General features: G+C 41.4%; 1 protein-coding gene across 3 annotated transcripts in view; it reads left to right on the forward strand.

Annotated features, from left to right (window-relative positions):
* The window catches only part of PCSK5 (proprotein convertase subtilisin/kexin type 5), a 449,210-nt gene that overhangs the window by 47,934 nt on the left and 381,948 nt on the right, over positions 1-19,328 (forward strand). For all 3 annotated transcript variants that reach the window (XM_026001533.2, XM_072762655.1, XM_026001535.2), the window contains exon 2: positions 1,092-1,196. In XM_026001533.2, the coding sequence (XP_025857318.2) occupies positions 1,092-1,196 (105 nt within the window). The remainder of the gene's footprint in view (positions 1-1,091; positions 1,197-19,328) is intronic.

Raw genomic sequence — 19,328 nt, forward strand, 5'->3', positions numbered from 1 at the left:
TGAGGTCAGAGCCATGGTATTGGGGAAATAGCCCATTTGATATATTTACACAAAGAAAACAAAACAAAAGTATCAGTGTCAAAGAATGGAATTTGTTAGAATTTGAGGGCTACGGTCATCTTAAAATTAATTAGCCCAATGCCCAGTTTTATAGGAATAGAAAAAGGGACATAGTAAGTATATGGGATTTAGCCAAGAAGCCACTTCTGAACAGTGTCAGCCAGAATGAGGACCGAGCTCTTCTGTCGTCATTTGGTGTACTGTTCAATATCCATGTATGTGACCCACATCTTATAATCTGCTGAGAGAGTATGATTATCTAGGATTTTGTTTGTTTTCCCGATAGTGGACAGTGACTTATTTTCAAAGCTATCCTGAACAGACCTGTTTTCAACTAAAGGGAGGGTAGCACAGATGAGAATATGAATTTGTCAAAGAAGTGGTTGAGATAAAGTGGATCAAACTATTTGTATAGGGGATGCTTCATTAATAGGTATGATATGTGATCTTTGTCTTGTAGACACTGCCCTCCCACTTTTAGTTTTGCAATAAATGAATAACTGCCATGTATTTATACTGTCTGCTTAAGTCAGGAAAACAAACTAAGTAGTGTTTTCTTTGTGAATGACCAACTGCTCAGGACTTGTTTCAAATTGATGATATAAATAATCTAACAAGGTCCTTCATTGTACATTTCTCCAAGCAAACAGAATGCAGTGTGTTTTTATAACCAGATAGCTATTTGGTTTTTTTTTTCTCTTTCCCACATTTGGATATAAATGGATATAGAATTACTTAAAATGCTGCATATAAATTAAACATTAAAAGGGAGATACGGAGAGGCTAAGCTGTCCCATTATAATCTTTAGTTCTGCAGTCACTGCCTCAAGGACACTCCATTTCATATCACGTGTCTTGCTTTTGAAAAGTGATCACCGAGGTTCAAGTAACATTTGAGCATCGAGGCAGCTGCATAATTTATGGACCTTGTTTTGTTGTGCATCCTCATTTTAATGAAAAACAGGGAAAACAGAAGACTCCCTTTAACTCCCATTCACTCACGTTTTGCGCTTCCCCTCCTGTCTCCACAGATCGGGGCCCTCAAGGACTACTACCACTTCTACCATAGCAGGACGATTAAAAGGTCAGTTCTCTCAAGCAGAGGAACCCACAGTTTCATTTCAATGGAACCAAAGGTAAGAAGAACCAGTTGGGTGGGGACCAAGAGGCATAAGCTTCTGCATTTTTCATTGGTAATATCACACTGGGAACCGATGACCAGCGTGAAGACTCAAATTTCAGGAGCCGTCACATCACCCTGGGGTCTAGCAGCTTGGCTTCCGCTTCAGACAAAAATAGACAATGGCTTGATTTTCACTGAGATGCCAGGATCATGTCCCACCTGGAGAACGGCCCTGGGGTATCATAAATAGGGGTTCTCATGGTGAAGGGAGGAGTGTGTGGGAGGAGAGATAGTGATTGATTTCAGAAGTACTGAAATAACACAAATACCACACCATCCTAGATTTGCCTACAGATCTGAGGTTCTAGCTGAACTCCATAGAGGGGTCTCTAACAGAGTCTTTAGGTCAGGGGTCTGTCTGGTCACCCCGAGTCCTCGCAATGTCAGGTGGGACTGATAGAGCCTTGTCATTGGCAGCCCAAGGACTAGATCGTGTCTGGGATGAGAAGGGCACTGAGCACAGAAGGGATAGAAACTGGCTCCTGTTCTTGAGTTAGGGCTCATCAGGTAACTTCTTGTACGTTGTCTTTATTCCATGTCCCTTGGGGTTATATGGCCAATATACCCCTGGGATTGCCAAGAAGGAGATAGGATACATGCATGATCTCCCACTCCATCCTAGAGATGTGGGACAGCTTTAAGCTGGGAGATAGGAAGCTGAAGGGCATTAGGGACCAACAAACCAGTAACTAGCAATTAAAACTCAGGATGAGTTACACACCTGCACTTACTAAGTTAGAGGAAAGGCATTGACTCTGAGGGGGATCTGCTTGGTCCCCCTGGATATGGCTAGTAAAGTGGGAGAGAAGGCAGCTGTACCAGCCTGCCCCAGTTCCTCTGTGGGCTCTCTGTTGATTATTTATTGATTAGGAAGGGTCCTCCCACCCATTGTGTTTTGGATTTGCCACATGAATTCATTTTCAAATAAATTGGTGAACAAGTCCCTACAAGCAAGCCTAGGAATCTCACCTAGAGATTCCACGAAAATTATATTCCTTATTAAAGCCAAAAGTCCTTATTTGAATTAATATGCAAATCAGGTTTGCAGTTTGGAGTCCTGCCCTCTGTTATGTGCCACGGTTTGCCTTGTTTAATTTGTTTCTGGAATATTATCACAGTGTTCATGATTGTGAAATGGTATCTTGGTGGTTTGAGAAAGCACATTTCTTGTAGGTCCCAATTTTCTATGACCCAATTTTGGGTTATAAGAACATCCCCTAAGACTTACACTCCAGTGGCCTGAGGATTGTATTTTTTTTTCTCCCTTCATCTCTATTCAGAATTGAATGTCTCTGGAAAAGCAATCTGTTGGGATGTTCTTGAATTAGCTAAATTTTTGAAGCGAAGTCACGTTTTTCATCTGCTAAACAACTTTTTTTTGAAGCTTTCTTGAACTTTGGTAATTAAAATGATTCCAATTTCATAGCTCATGTGTGTAGTCAGTGTGAATTTGAGAAACCAAGTACTAGCTGGTTTGGGAGGTAAGAACAGAATGTAATGAGGCATTGTGTTCATAATGAAGGGTTTATTGAATATGGAGCTGTTTCAGTCTTCAATGCCATCTTGGGGAATCTTGGTCTTCATTTTGTCTTTGTTTTTTAGAAATATTTATCTATTTGAGAGAGAGAGAGAGAGAGAAGAGGGAGGGACAGATACAGAGAATCTTTAAGCAGACTCCACTGAGTGTGGAGCCCTTCCTGGGGCTTGATCCCCCAACCCATGAGATCGTGCTCTGAGCTGAAATCAAGAGTCTGATGCTTAACCAACTGAGCCACCCAGGCGCCCCTGGTCATTTTTTTTTATCTCAGTGCATCAGATAGCTTATCCAGGATCCAACAGAGACCTTGGATGCCGGCAAACAGCATACCTGGAATGTATGGTCTTTTTCACCCAGTCCAGGAGAGTAGGGCCATTTTAGGATAGCTCTAGGGAACATACTCAGTTACCTTCCTCCTCAATAAAAAAAAAATACCCCTTGGGAAGAACAATATTTTATTCTTTATTCAGATGCCTCTTGCCCCTCATTCCCACCCAGCTATTTATACAGGAGGGCCATGATCTGACCGACTTTGCAGATGGAGCACCATGATGGGGACTGTCCACAGTTTCTTTCAGATACTTCTTATAGCTCATTCATTCATTAATTGGCCATTCCTTGAGCCTATAGGATATGACAGGCCCTGTGGTAGGCTCTGAGGATCTGGAGCTGCAGTGGTGCCCTAAGGGAGCTCATGGCAGGCTTCCACGGTGGCTTTCAGGGAAACCCAGCACAATCCAGTATTGGGGATGGGGAAGCAAATGGGATGGAGGTACACTACATTCCTCCTTCTCCAGCTCCCTCCTCGAAAAGCTCAGGCCTAGGTGGGTCACTATTATTATTTTTTAATTTTGAAAAACTTTTCACTTGAAGAAGTCACAGAAATGTTGTGAGGAATCCCTATATAAGCTTTGCATTACCCAAATATTTATGTTTTACATTTTACCAGACTCACTTGATCATATTCTCTCTATAACATGTGTATGTACAAATCTTTGTATATAAGTTTTTTTCTGAAAATTTGAGAACAAATTATACACATGATGTCCCTTTGAGTATATATTTCACTGGGTATTTACTAAAATGAAAGACATTCTGTTATTATAACCAGAAGTACAAACCATTAACATTCTGGTAGAAATCTGGATATTAACATTGATTTAATATTATTATCCAGTCTACAGATTTCATTCAAGTTTTGCCAGTTGTCTCTTTTTTGGGCCAGGAACACATTTAGTTGTCATTTGTCCCATGTCCCCTTTGAAGACTGTGTCATACTTCTTTCCCTTTTATTTTTTTTTCTCTTTAAACAAGTAGCACTTTTTTCTTTTTAAAGATTTGAGAGAGAGAGAGAGAGAGCACGTACACAGGCACACTTGTGCGCACACACATAAAAGCAGGAGTAGGGGTGGAGGAAGAGGGAGACAGTCCTCAAGCAGACTCCCCATTGAGCATGGAGCCCAGGACACAGCTCCATCCGAGGACCCTGGAATCAGGACCTGAGCCAAAATCAAAAGTTGCATGCTTAACCTACTGAGCCACCCAGGCACTCCAACAACTAGCACTCTTTTTGAAGATTATAGGCTAGTTATTTTGTAGATTATCCAAAATCATGCTTAGTTCAGGTTTAGCAAGAATATCAAAGAAGTGCATCAGATCAGGATGTGCATGATATTGACTTGTTTCAGTACTCATGATTTTAACTTTGGGACCTTGGTGGTGACACATGTGGTATCTGCCAATTTTCTCTGTTAAAATGACTAGTTTCCCCTTCCTACTGAATAAGTGTTTATGGGGAGATGCTTAGAGACCACGTAAATGTGTATGGGCTGACTCTGTTTCACTCCCAGCAGACCTCATTGGGAGTGTAGAGCTAGTGTCCACATGACATTTGCTTTCTTAGGAAGATCTTCTTTTCCTCTTACTGTTGGATGTGTATGTGGTGGATGGCTTGTGTGCCACAGTGGAGCACATGTGTGATTTGGGTGATGGGACCATAGGAAATAGCTTCATGGCAAACATTGGTGATGGATCAAAGTTATTTTTGATTGCCATTTTCTTAATAAAGGGCATACTGATCAATTGCAGGGAATACACACACAACGCAGACCCTGGCTTTTACTTGCTATAGTAAATTGCATGTTTTTTTTTCCTCTGCTTTTGTTTTTATTTAGAAGGTTCTAAAGAAGGAAATGCAAAAATGACCAGGAGAGTTGTAAGAACAAGCTTCCTGGTGCTAAGAAAATGCTGTGGTCAGTTGGGGCACATGAGCTCAGAGAACCAGAATAGCCTGGTCTCCATATGTTAACATTATGTTATGATTAGCTTTTTAAATGACAGAGATTCACAGACTTCTAAGACAGTGTCACTAGTACCGTAATAACAGTTTTGCAGAAAATGTTGGTACCGTATTACAGCGGTTGGACCAGTGAGTCTTACAATATCCTTATCCATACCTTTCTTTTTGACTGACTAGCTTTTCTGAAAGAGATCTAAGCTAAATTTTAAAAACAACAGTTTTGAGTTAACATTCTCAGAAGCCTCTCATTAATCTGTTTAGAAATCTTTGCCAGCCCTGCAGCATTTGGTCAAGGAGGCTGTCATTTGTAGAAAGCTTTGGAATGGAAGTTCTTTTTTTTTTTTTCAAAGATCTATTTATTTATTTGAGTGAGGGTGGGAGAGGGAGAGAGAGAGAGAGAGAGAGAGAGAGTGTGTGTGTGTGTGTGTGTGAGCAGGGGTGGGGACAGAGGGGGGAGAGAGAATCTCAGGCCGACTCCCCACCTGGTGTGGAGCTGGATGGGGACCTTGATCTCAACAGCTTGATATCACAACAACCTGAGCTGAAATCAAGATTTGGATGCTTGACTGACTGGGGCACCCAGGCGCCCCAGAATGGAAATTCCTTATAGCTTTTGTGTTGCCCACACAGACAAAGGCATGGGTCAGATTTTTCTGACCAGGTAAGATTTTTCATTCTCCTCCTCCTTACCCAGAAGAGAAAAACCAGAATCCTAAATTTCCTATTAGAGTAGATATTTAAAAATTAAAACAAAACCAACCAACCAACCAAACAAAACCCTTGCCATTAAGTTAGGTTCTCATGTCCTGTCCATGTGTAACATACAAATACAGCTCTTTTTGCCCATTAGATTTTATCTCGAATGTTCTAGCCTTTCCATTTATTTATTTTTGTATATATTTTTTTATTGGAGTTCGATTTGCCAACATAGAGTATAACACCCAGTGCTCATCCCATCAAGTGCCCCACTCAGTGCCCGTCACCCAGTCATCCCATCCCCCCACCCACCTCCCTTTCCACCACTCCTTTTTCGACTCCCAGAGTTAGGAATCTCTCATGTTTTGTCACCCTCTCTGATTTTTCCCTCTCATTTTCTCTCCTTTCCCCTATAATCCCTTTCACTATTTTTGTATATTCCCCAAATGAATGAAACCATGTAATATTTGTCCTTTTCTGATTGACTTACTTCACTCAGCATAATACCCTCTAGTTCCATTCACGTTGAAGCAAATCGTGGGTATTTGTCATTTCTAATGGCTGAGTAATATTCCATTGTTTTTATTTTTTCCAGTACTTCTTCTGAGTTCAAGTCTATTTATAGGTCGGTTTTTTTCCAAATCTAGGATAGAATCACCCTCTGCCATGGAATAAGGAATAGACGCCTCTCCTGTCTGGTTTTCTCCTAAAGCTCATGTGTATCAAGCTGCCCCATCACATGGATGTGTGACACTATATATCTCATCTCATTATGGAAAAACTATTCGTATGATATTATATACTGCAGAATCATAGAATCCTTAGATGGAGACTTATCTTTTTCCTATCCAGTGCTGGCATGCTTTCCAGCATACCCTAAGAGGGTGGTGGGTTTTTTTGTTTTGTTTTTTGTTTGTTTTTAGATCTATAAGCATGCCCAGTGACAGAGTTCAATACTGGATAAAGCAAACATTTCTATAATGAAGAGATTCAGCTTGTGGAGTTCTAATCTGCTGCCTGTTATGTCTACCCATTGAATCTATTTTTTCCCTTCCAGATTTATACATAACGGCTCTTTAAATACTTAAAGCCCCTTGCTTATTCTCTAGGAGCAGCAATTGTTCCTCTATAAATGTGGCCCAGAATGAAGTGCAAGCTTATATTGCTCCCAGAGATACTGCCCATTTGTTACGTTTATCCATAAGCCATTTCCTCTTAAGAGACTTTTCAAACAGAGCATTCAAGCATTGAACAGTGACAAATAAAGGGGTACAAGGAAAGGAAGGAAGAGAAAAATGGAAGTGCTTGGGTGTAGTTAGCAAGATGAATGGGAGATAAGCCCTGGGAAAGACAACAGGAAAGCTCAGTGTCCTTACCAACACAGGGTGGTATCTCTTGTGGCCAGAATTTGATTTTTCAGATGACTGGCATTTACTCTTTCTGCCTTAAAAGTGAATGACCTGCGATCATGGAATGGAGTAGGTGTACGGAGGTATCTCCCTCTGCCTAGCAGCCATGTTCTCGAAGAACTGTGCAAATCCTGTTGTTTTTGGTCAAACTTACCCTCCACCCATGGGTTCATTTTGTAATTTTGGAATATTTTTTTCTTCACTTCTGATTAATCTTGAGTTGGTCCATGGGGACACCAGCACCTTCATTCCTTCTCTCTCTTAGCTCTGAGACCAAACAGTTAGTTGTCCACATGCACCTGACCTACCAGCAGACCCTTGGAAGGGAAGAAGCCTGATTTAGTGGGAAATATATGCTCAGAAGTGTCTGAACTCCCTCTCACCTGGCTCCCAGGCATGAGTTGCAGCCCCGCCTTTTTGCCGAGAAGATTCCATTCGGCTTGATGCGGCTGTGGTATTGGTTTCACCTGAGTTCAGGTGCTTCCTGTTCAGGCCATGCTCCATTTCCACTTGCCCCACCTGCCCTCATTCCAGCTGCTGCTACTGTGAACTGTTTTCTTTGGCAGTTAATTTTCTGCTCTTTGCTTTTAAATGTGGTAATAACTTAATGGTTTGAATTTTCTTGGGGGAAGCGCAGTTTTGTAATATAATGTCCCCGGGTGGGTGCTCATCCAGCCGTGTGGGATGATCCTGAACATGTTGAGGTGGGATGACAGTAGTGGTGTCCTCTCAGGCAGTTACCCGAGTCCTTGTGTCCTTAGCTATGTCATAACCATGATCAGTACGCACATGCCTCTCAGCATCTCACCAGTGAATGACAGTTACCAAGTATCCTGAGAATGAATTCTTCTGAAAGCAGCATAGGCTTGCCTCTGACAATGTACAGGGAGGACATGGACTTGGCTGTACAGGGGCATAGCAGAGGCTGTCATGTTCCAGACTACCTTCTTCGCCACCTTTTCAGCTGTGAAATGCAACCATTATAACAAAATCCTGTCTGGTTTTGGTAGCATCTCTGTGTCTTAAAAACCCTACTAGAATGCATATATGCTTTTTTTTTAAGGTTTTATTTATTTGAGAGAGACAGAGAGAGCACCAGCGGGTTGAGGGGCAGATGGAGAGGGAGAAGCAGCTGCGGGGCTCGATCCCAGGACCCTGGGATCATGACCCTAGCTGAAGGCAGATGCTTAACTGACTGAGCCACCCAGGCACCCCTAGAATGTATATATCCTAGGCAGAAGCATTTCAGCCACAAGTTTGCAACCTTTGATACATTTATGATGGCAGGACGGCTGGATGTATGAGAAAGGCAGATGGAGGTATGTGAATGCAGACCCCACTGTCTTCCCCACCGCCCCTTCTTTCCTGTCTCACGTCCAGGTCTTTCAGATGTCTGGATGGTCAGAAACCAGAGAGTCAGATTGTACGCTGCAGGGTTGTCTGATGGGAAGGTTTCAGTCATGACTCAAATCCCTTATAGGCAGGAGTGAATTTAAAAAAATAAAATTCTCAGCTACTTTGGAAAGGTTGCCAAATCTTTATTAGAGAGCACTTGGCAGTATTTCATTTTCAAAGGTTATAAACTCGCATGCCTACAATGGGAGTGCAGATAACAAGAATGAGTGAGATGGGCCAGATATAAAATAATTGGGCAAACAGCAAAGTGGAGAACCCTTGCTGTGTGTAGGGGAGCAGCTGCCACTCTGCTGCAGCCACTTGTCATGTGGGCAAGCCGGCTCGGTTCTGCTAATTCCAAAGAACCAGCAAGTCTGAATGTCTGCATGACATTTCCTGATTTTAAATGTTGGCAAATAATTGGAAAGTTTTAAAACATTGGTGTGGGCCAAAGAAAATGTGGCCAAGAGGCATCCCAGTTTGTGACCCCTTGAGCTGTGTCTGGAGAAAGGGAAGGAGGTGTGAAAGATTCCAGCACTTCCATAACTTTCCTTGGGTCTTATCCTCACCGGAACACCAGTGTTTGTTCTGGTTGGTCATGCTCCCCCGAGTGGCTCAAACGTGATTTTTCTCTGTGCCTTTGTCTCCAGATTGAAATACGAGCATCTTTTGGGCATAAACAATAGGTACAGGTCACTTGAGTTCTGTAGCAAAGTCTCAAGCTGCTGAGGAGAGGATAGAGGGCTCGTTCTAGTTTCACTTATGCTTTGCCCACTTTCCTGCTGATACCTGTTACTGTACTGGGAGAAACAGTCTTAAAAGGAAATAAAGGTCAGAGGAAACTGGGTAAGTCAGAGAAAAGAACAAATGGCAAATGAAGTGATGGCCATGTGAAAATAAGAAAAGAGAATTGATGGGGGCAGAGTAGGGTAGCTACGGATTTTGCATAAGTCACTTCAGCCACTTGAAGGAAGGGTAAAAAATGTAAAATCTGTATTTATTTTCTTAGTTTATGTAGGATTTCTAGGCTGTCAGATTCCAAAAAAGCAGATGCTGTATCTAGAAAATGTAGGGTGGTAATATTCTAGATAGGTCTTCTTAGTTCGAATCGTTTGTTAATAGAATACCATGGTCTGGGTGGCTTATAAACGACAGAAATTTATTTCCTGTTGTCCTGGGGGCTGGGAAGTCCAAGATCAAGGTGCTGGTCGACTTGGTGTCTGGTGAGAGCTCACTTCCTAGCTCCTAGACAGCTGTCCTCCTGTTGTGTCCTCACGTGGCAGAAGGGGCAAGGGCGATCTCTGGGGCCTCCATTATAAGGGCACTAACTCCATTCATGTGTGCTCCTCCCTCATGACCTGTTCACCTCACAAAGGCCCCACCTCCTACTACCATCCCATTGGATATTAGAGGTTTAACATCTGAATTTGGGGGGGAGCACAAATGTTTAGTCTATAATAGGTCTTAGAAGAGAATTTTATAGCCACAGGGCAGGTGAAGGAGAAATAAATAAGCAAACAATGAACAAAACCCAGTAACCAGCAACAAAAGTCAAAGCCATTTTCATTGTCTGGCTTTGAAGAGATACCACAGCAATCCGTGTTATTTATTTTAATGAATGCAAGAGTAAAATAAGAAATCCAATTAGAATATCACCATTGAAAAGGCCTGATTTGTTAATAAGTGGCTTGTACATTTTGTTGATTTGTGCTCAGTTCCACGAAATGTCAATCAATTCTTACAACATAAGAGGAGGAATTATGGAGTCACAGAAAGAATCTCTGAGTTTTGGTTCCAGCTCTGATCTCTGTATGGTGATCCCTTAACTCCTTTGTCTGACTCTCCCCCACAGTGGAAGATTGATCCTTGTTAGCACATGTACACCAATGGTACACTTGAGAAGTGTACTATCCTACACAATATAATGAACTGTACGTGCAAGAAAAGATCAAAAGCACAGATTAAACAAAGTAGTAAGTTGCCAATAAAATGATGTTCTACGTCTATACAGACTGATAAGGAAAGTTCTTCAAAATAAGCGATATAGAAAGAGCATATACGACATGTTCTCGTTTATGTTTTAGGTTCAAATGACAAAAAAAGGACTTGTGTCCTAGTGTATGTAATTCCATGCAGGGTAGTTTTGGAAGGATAGACAAACACCTGAAAATGACTCTTGATAGGTAGCTTCCACACCGTGTGATATATTTTTTTAACTATTATAATGCAGCTGCTTTTGTTGACATCAGCAACGCTTTGATATCTCAAGGCCTGTGGGTATATCTTCGTCCTCGTCTGATGCTACCTTGCCTTTGACATAGTGATCAATCATTTGCTCCTTCCTGAAAAGTGACTCAGTTTCTTGAGACTACATTCTTTCTGTTTTTTCTTGCCTCTCCTACATGTTCTACTCTTGTCATTGATGGCACCCCCTCTACCTCACATATTCAGTTTTGGAAACCCAGGGCTCACCTTTATGCTGGTGTCTTTGCTTCAGATTTATACCTCTTCCTGTCATCTACCTGACATCTCAAATTAGATGTCTAGTAAGCATCTAAAACAAAGTATGACACATAATACATTTATTGATTGATTGAGATTTTTAAATTATTTATTCATGAGAGACACAGAGAGAGAGAGAGACAGAAACAGAGACATAGGCAGAGGAGAAGTAGGCTCCCTGTAGGGAGCCCGATGCGGTACTCAATACCAGGACCCCGGGATCACAACCTGAGCCAAAGGCAGATGCTCAGCCACTGGGCCACCCAGGTGTTCCATGACATATATGATACTTTTAATTCCTATGCATCACCTTTGTTCTCAACCCTTTCCTTCCTAGCAAATCATGTGCCATGATTTATCTAGTTGCTCAAGCCAAAATAGAGCAGTCTGCAAATCTCCTGCACCACCACTGTTCTTGTTAATCCCACCCATCATCTTTGACCTGGACCACAGCAAATGCCTCTATTTCCACCCTTGTTCTTCTCCACGGTTGTATTCCACTGAGCATATGCTTTTTAAGATATACAAAGATCAAATGTTTCAATGACTTTCTATTGACTTTGGAATAAAATCCAATTTTTTTGTAATGGTCTTCAAAGGCCATCATGATCTGACCCCTTACTACCTCCTTGAGCTAGTTTTTGAAATGCCCTCTTTTTGCTTATTACATGTAGCTACCTTGGCCTCCGGACCTCTCAAAACACAACTCTTTCTCTTTTTCCCTTTGCCTGGAATGCATTTCCTTTGGGCTTTGCATGATGGATATCTTCTCATCTTTCACATATCAAAGCAAAGGTCACCCCTCCTTTGAAGAACTTTCCCCAATCCTCCTTCCTAAAGTGAACCCTCAATCTCATCTACCCAGCTACCGTCTAGCCTTGACATGTGACTTTCCTCTTTGTTACCTACCTGAATCCAAAACCATATGCTTCTTTATTTGGTTGTTGTTGGTTTTCCCCTTCCAGGATATAAACTCAGTAGAGGCAGGAGCCCCAAACATCTTGTTAATCCTGGTATTTTCTTGACTTGGCATAGTATCTGGCACATGGAAGACTGTCAGTAGAAAGAATGAATGGATGATATTTTAAAATTAATTTTTATGGAAAATCAATGATGGAGACAACAATAAAACTATCATCTGTAATTTTCTCTTAATTTTGCTAGAATTTAAATCCTCTTATGGTAGCATACACAGTACTGTCTCGTTTTGCCACAGACATGGGAGCAACCAGTTGGAGAAACATTCTGTTACCAGACACAATGACCGGGCATATGATATTTGGATTCTGGTCTCAGCTCTACAACTAGCTCAGAGTTGCTATTAGTGCGTCACTCCTCATTGAGCTTATTTCACTTATAAAATCATGGAGCAGATGAACTACTTTCTAATGTTCATTCCGATCCATTAATTACCATCTTGAACCAATGTCACTTGTGATTTTACTGCTAGTCCACATTGCCCACCACATGTGCCCTTTTCATATTCTCTTTCTAGTACATTTCCAGACTTTCTCCTTTTCTCCCTAATACTTGGAGTATTTTTTAACACATTTAGCTCTCCTCCAAGACACTATTTTACCTGAGAGAGCTGATTGTACAATTAGACTTGAGATTAACCTGGTTAGTCTTGAGGTAGGTGTAGATATTAGCTATTCAGCAAGGCACATGATAAATGAGGAACAAATAACATCACTTCTTTGTTGTCATAGTACACATCCGTCACTGATACAAGAGTATGAGAATGAAAATGGTAGTTCTTATTACTGTTGTTCATGAATTTCAGAAGAAGGCCATTATCGAATAGCAAAACATTGTGCTTAATACAAGTTCTTCTGAAGGAAAATGGAATATCTTCTGAAATGACAACACAATAGAACAGATTTTTAAAAGCCTAGCCACGCAGATGAGAAATGAGCAATGTTTTCAGAGGGTAGTGATGGGGATGTGGGTAGGAGGTGGGAAATAGAAGAAGCCAAAAATAAAATCAGATTGAATCAAGGGTGGACACGATTAATGAAAATTGTTGGTGGACATGTAGATTCTTTTTTAATCCATTGGCAAAGCTAAGCAAGCATTTCCATATATGAGTTGTAAGGTCCAAGCTGCTATTCCGGGGAAAAAAAAAATAAAAACAACAAATGTAAAAGACCAGCAGAGCGAGCAGTTGAGCAACAGGACTGTATCCTTAGGACAAATTTGCTCGGCCCCAACTCAAGGGCAGCCTTTGCTTTGTTTCAGTAATGTGTCTTAAGATGTAGACATGCTTTTCAGATTTACTCTTTGAACCCACGGGAAACCCCTTTTCAACCCATTGATGCACAGATAGAAAATGACAAAGTTGGAGATTTCTTGAAGGATCTGGAAAAAATCTGGTCCTCCCTTAATACAGGGAAAACGGAAGCTGCCTAGGAATGAGGTAGCATGAGAGAGATACCAGACTTCACCCACTCATTAGCTTTCCCCATGGATGATTTTGAGAGCTTATTGTGTATGAGGTGCTGGGCCAGACATCAGAGATAAAACTAAAAAAGTAGATGGAGTCCTTGACTTCAGGCAGCTTACCATCTAGTAAATCTGGAGTCCAGGCCTGAAGCCAAAATCCAAGTTTTCAGCCTTGGTTTTTATACCCATATGCTGGCAACAGTGTGAAGCTGTTAAAAGCTTTTACTAACTCATATCAAGTTTATATTTATACCTAGGGCTTCCAGAGAAAAGAACAAATTTTAATATGAGCATGACCCAAATATTGCATGGGCCATATTTACACTGAAATAAATTATTTGTTGTTCCTCTGAAATGCAAGTCTCACTGAGTGTCTCGTGTTATTATTTAGTCAGTCTGGCAGCCCTAATTTGTACCTGAATCAGCTTGAGATTACAATTAGGAAAAAAAAAAGCCTAGCGATACTAAGGCATGAGTACACATAGGGAGGCGTAGCTAAGGTCAGCGAAGACTGACCAAAATTCCAGTACAGGTAACCTCCAGCTATCTGAAAGTGGAACGTTCCAAAGAACAAAAGGGCATAAAGCCAAGAACTGGTGACCCTTCATTTACATGGAAAAAAAAAAAATAGTTGAGCATTTCCAGACCTCGAAAGTAACCCCTCTCAGGCTTTTCTGCTATCTTAGGAAATGTCTTGCTCATAGATGCAGAGAATAAATGGAGATAAAGCACAGATGCTCACAGACACAGTTCAGAGCTGCAGGGGCCAGCTTGAGGCTTAGGTGCTGAGTATAGTTCCCCCCGGCATCCTCCCCGCCCCAAAAAAGCTTGGCAGTGCCATGCCTGTGGCTTGGGTTGTGCACCGCCTTTGTAGTGGCTCACTGCAAAGTCACTGTAGAGCTCTATTTTTTGCTTTTTTAGTCAAAGTGAAAATATGCTTTGGGATTTCTTCCAGTTAGCAAAAACAGGTACTAATGTAGGTCTTTTGCAAAAGCGAAGTGGTATAATGCAAACTTGTGAAAAGCTGGGGATACCTGTATCCCATGGTGATAGTATGTTGGGTCATTTCGATTGGTTTCCCAGCTTATCGTAGTATCTGTAATCCAGCCCTCCAGTTCTCCCCCCCCACCCCCACCCCACGATGATTGCATCTCTGTTGTTTAGTAGAAAGGCAAACTCTTTCAGCCCCTTGTGAAACACTTCATAAACTATTCTTGATTCCAAGAGACACAGCCAATTTTTTTTTTCAGAGACTGGGCTGTGTATAACTGACCCATAAACCTCTATAATAGAATATGTGTGTGTGTGTGTGTGTGTGTGTGTGTGTGTGTGTGTGTGTTGGGGTAGAGGGTCGCTGCAGCTCACCTGGGAGCTGCCACCCCAGGGACGTTTTAAATCAAAGCATCAGCCTTCTGATCAGCTCTCAGCTTTTGGATTGTGTGATTGTAAGCAAAGCAACACAATCTGTAGATGTGTAGATTGGGGAAATTTCAAAGCAGTGTAGTTGTAGCAGTGCCCCTGCACAGGGGCAAGGTCCAACTTCATAGGCATAAGCCCTAAACAGTGTATGGAATTAACTGACAGGAACTGGGTCAGAAGTCCAGCCTGGCATGGAATCTGAGAATGCTGAATTACTCCAAGAGGGCAAAGGTGCCCCAAGTCGTTCTGAACGGAGATAGCAAGATGAATCACCAGCCAATAAGCTGGCCTTTTTCGGTTTCATGACTCCGTAGCTCGGACCTTGGGGAGCACTGGGATTACATCGCTGGGAATGAAATTATAGACCGTTCTTCCTTCTGCCCCCGTTCCTGCGTCGTGAGTGAATTCGGTGGCAGGGAATTAGGATTCTGGAAGGGTGGGTTTTCTCCTATCATCAGTGGCTAAGTAGGGCCCATGCTTAGCCTCGTGTGTCTAATTCAAGTTTGGAGTTGAACAAACCCTGTGAAGTGACAGGCACAGCTGTGTGTTTGTGGCATCATTTACAAGCTTTGAAGCTGAATAATATGTTATCGGGCGGGAAATGGGTAGTCATAAGAAAAATGATAGCTTGCATCTTTTCAAAAGTTAATGGCATATATTGTTATTAAATCCTTTAGAATCCTCGTTAGATTGTATGTATATTTTAGTTCTTTAGAATGGATTTTTTCCCTATTTCGTTATAGCAATTTTCAAGTGCACAGCAAAATTCGAGAATTCAAAGTGAACACTATACTTAGCATCTAGAGTCCACTATTACTTACTTCCTTTATCACATGTCTCTGCACCTGTCCATCTTTATTCATCCATTAATCCATCTAATTTTTCCAAGGCATCTGGAAGTACATTGCAGACGTCCGCCTATTCCTCCTTAAGTACTTCAGGTGGCGTATCATTAATATATTTATTTTCAGGCTTTTTTCTTTTGATATAAAATTTATATGCAGTGGAACTCACAGGTATTAAATATAGAGTCTTTGAGGTGTGACCAGTGCATACATGTACATAATTTGAATCCCTTGCAAGATATTAATTGTTCCCATCACTTTACAGGCTTCTCTCAAGGTGCTTTCCTTCTAGTAGGTGGTCTCCCCCTAGAGGCAGCCACTGTTTGGTTTTTCTCCCCCACCACAAATTAGCTTTGACAGGCTTATTTTTTTAAATTAAGTTATAATTTACAAAAAATAAAATTTATTTTTTATTGTGTACAGTTCTGTGAGTCTTGATAAATGTATACAGTTGTGTCACCACCACCATAGTCAAGCTCTAGAACCCTGAAAATTCATCACCATCAAAAATTCTCTTGGGTTCCTTTTTGGTTTTTTGTTTGGTTTTTGTTTTATTATTTTTTTAATTTAAATTCAGTTTGCCATCATATAGTATAACACTCAGTGCTCATCCTATCAAGTACCATCCTTAGGGCCTGTCAACTCTTTGTTTCCCAGAGTTAGCAGTCTCTTATGGTTTGTCTTCCTCTCTATTTTTTCCCCACTCAGTTGGGTGCCTTTATATATGTCAACCCCTGCCCCCGTCCGCAGCTCTGACAAGCACTGGTCTGTTTTCTGCCCCTATAGTGTGGCCTTTTCTAGAATGTCCTATGATTAGAATAATATAATACGTAGCTTCTTGAGTCTGGATACTTTCACTTAGCATAATGCATCTGGGAGGTTGTGTGTGTCAGTGGTTTGTTCCGTTTTGTTGCTGAGTAGTATTCCACTCTGTGTCCATATCCCAGTTTATCTAGTCATCAGATGAAGGACATTTGGGTTTAATCAGGTTTCAATGATTCGGAGCAAAGCTACTATAGGGATGCCTGGGTGGTTCAATGGTTGAGCATCTGCCTTCCGCTCAGGTCGTGATCCCAAGGTTCAGGACCGAGAGCTCCCCACCGGGAGCCTGCTTCTTCTTCAGCCTATGTCTCTGCCTCTCTCTCTCTCTCTGTGTCTTTCATGAATAAATAAATAAATACAATCTTTTTTTTAAAAAAAGGAGTAAGGCTACTATCCGCTGAATAGAATATGTTTTTAAGTCTGGAATAAGGTAGCTTTGCACTATGCAGGTTTGGTATTTATTTGTGAATTCTCAATCTACTACCAGACATAAGACAAATGCACAATCAGGGGTTGCTAGAACCCCTGATTGTATGACTTGGAAGAAAATTTAGTTATCTTACTCCCATGCAATTTGCAGTTTGTAAATCTAAGTTATCAATATGCATATCATTTCACATTTTGACTTTGGGAACCTTGAAAAACATTTCATTAACTCTTTGAATTTCATAGTTAAAAATGTCTGTCTCATGGGTGATCTTTTTTTTCAAGTGGGTTTTGAGTATTTTTCTTTGCCAGGCAGGACAAATATTTTGATTTTCCAGTTTCATGTCAGGAGCAAGTATGTATAATCCATCCTTAAGTTCTGAGCACGGAAAGTAAAGATTTGATTGTGAGGAGGCAAGAAAAGTGAGGTTGAGGAAGGAAGGATATAGGAGAAGGGAGGGCTCCAAGAAGCATTAACAAGCACCAATAAATATTTCATCAGGTTGCTATGTGGCAGTGGTTATACCAGGTCAAATTGCTTAACAGTAAGTCAGGTTGATGCAGGGTTTAGTGAGCTGAGAGAATGATGAGGGGATGCATTTCACCATAGGATTGTGCTTTTGTTTTGGCCAGAGATCCTGTGCCAAATGTGAGAAGCCGCTGCCAGGTGCCTACTGGGATGAAACCTGCCTGTCTCTTCTTGCTTCTTGAATTTTCTGTGAAAGCAGAAACAATTTGGTAGTTTTATCTTATGCACATGTGCGTGCGTGTATGTGTGTACACCCATTTATAATAGAGTTGGAGATAACCAATAAGAGTATTTGCTTTATTCGTTTACTCACTTAATTATTCAACAGAAATGTATTAAGCATCTATCAAATCCCCACACTTTGGAAACTGTAAGTCAGAATAATCAGACCTTAATAAAAAAGAAATAATGTGGTTTTATCATGATGATAAGAGTTTAGGCAGAGATGGAATTTTACTTAGGAGCTTCAGTAAAGCCCTGTGGGACGGAAGGAGATGGTGATGCAGGAAACTTTCTTTTCAGCATCGCACTGGAAGGTATTAGGCTGATAATAAGCCTTAAACAGTAATATAATGACACTGTAGGCCATCTACATTGTGTGGCTAAACGGTACGTGGAAACATAGAGAACCAAGTGATTTTGCAACCTACCTGGTGTACTGTTTCTAGAAACAGGCTGATTTTTTTTCTCCCACGTGAGAGTTGGTGTGCGGGTTCTGAGATTATCATCAGGAAGGCATTTGTCTTCATATGTGCATTATTGTTCAGATTAGGGTCATCAGGCACTCGAACACTCAGCAGACGTCAATCCTCTGTCTTGGTGTTTGCAAACCTCGATGTGGCTTATGAATTTATAAGCCCACAAAGTTGGTTAATGAGCCTCCTGGGAGGGAGGGGCAGGGCATCCTTGAACGTCTCCCTCCCCCACTTCTGGAGTTTAAAGGAAGCTGATGAAGCACCCGGGAAAACACTGTGGCACTTTATCCTTATTAGAACGATAGCTTTGTTACAAAGTTATTGAGTTACAGTGCCTTGGCTTCTTTCAAGATCAAATTTACTCATAATTGCAGCTGGTACAATGGCAATTTGTTACACTTAAAATGCTTGGCTCTCTAGCACGTCACTATTAACGAGAGTTAAGTGGGGGTTTGGCTGCATGGATCAAGTGGATTTAGCACTCAGGAAAACCAAAGGGGAATAACATGCATGCCCCTGGAAGCGTTGCAAGCGCCACATCCAGCCAGCTCACGGGGGGTGTGGCCTGAAAAGCTGCCCTGTTCTTTGGCTTCTAGGGCTTTCTAGACAGGACACCAGATCTGTGCAGTACGTTCCAGGGAGAAGGGTAAATTATGAGAAAGCCCACTCCACTACCACTGCTTCTACTGAAAATAAGAATAAAGATCACCATAATAAATACTTCCTGCACACTTATTACATGTCAGTTCTTTAGTCAGTAGCGGTTGCCTACACAGCTTTGAAATGCTGTCTGTTGGCACATTTCTATCAGAACAATTCCTCCCTCTCTTCCTTCCTTCTTTCCCTCTTTCCTTCCATCCCCTCTCCTTTCCTCCCTTCTCTCTCTAGACCTCTTCCTTGCAAATATGTTTTAAGTTCTACACTGATTATTGACTGCATCCTCAGGCTGACCTCTGTTGTACAGCTTATCGTAATTCAAAATACATAATTTGAAGGAAAAACTAGTCTTTATGAAGCCTCTACTGTATGCTGAACTCTGTGTTGTGCAGTGCCTGAGTGCTGTCATTTG

The sequence above is a fragment of the Vulpes vulpes genome, chromosome 1, assembly GCF_048418805.1.
Source record: "Vulpes vulpes isolate BD-2025 chromosome 1, VulVul3, whole genome shotgun sequence".
In the NCBI taxonomy this organism is placed as follows: domain Eukaryota; kingdom Metazoa; phylum Chordata; class Mammalia; order Carnivora; family Canidae; genus Vulpes; species Vulpes vulpes.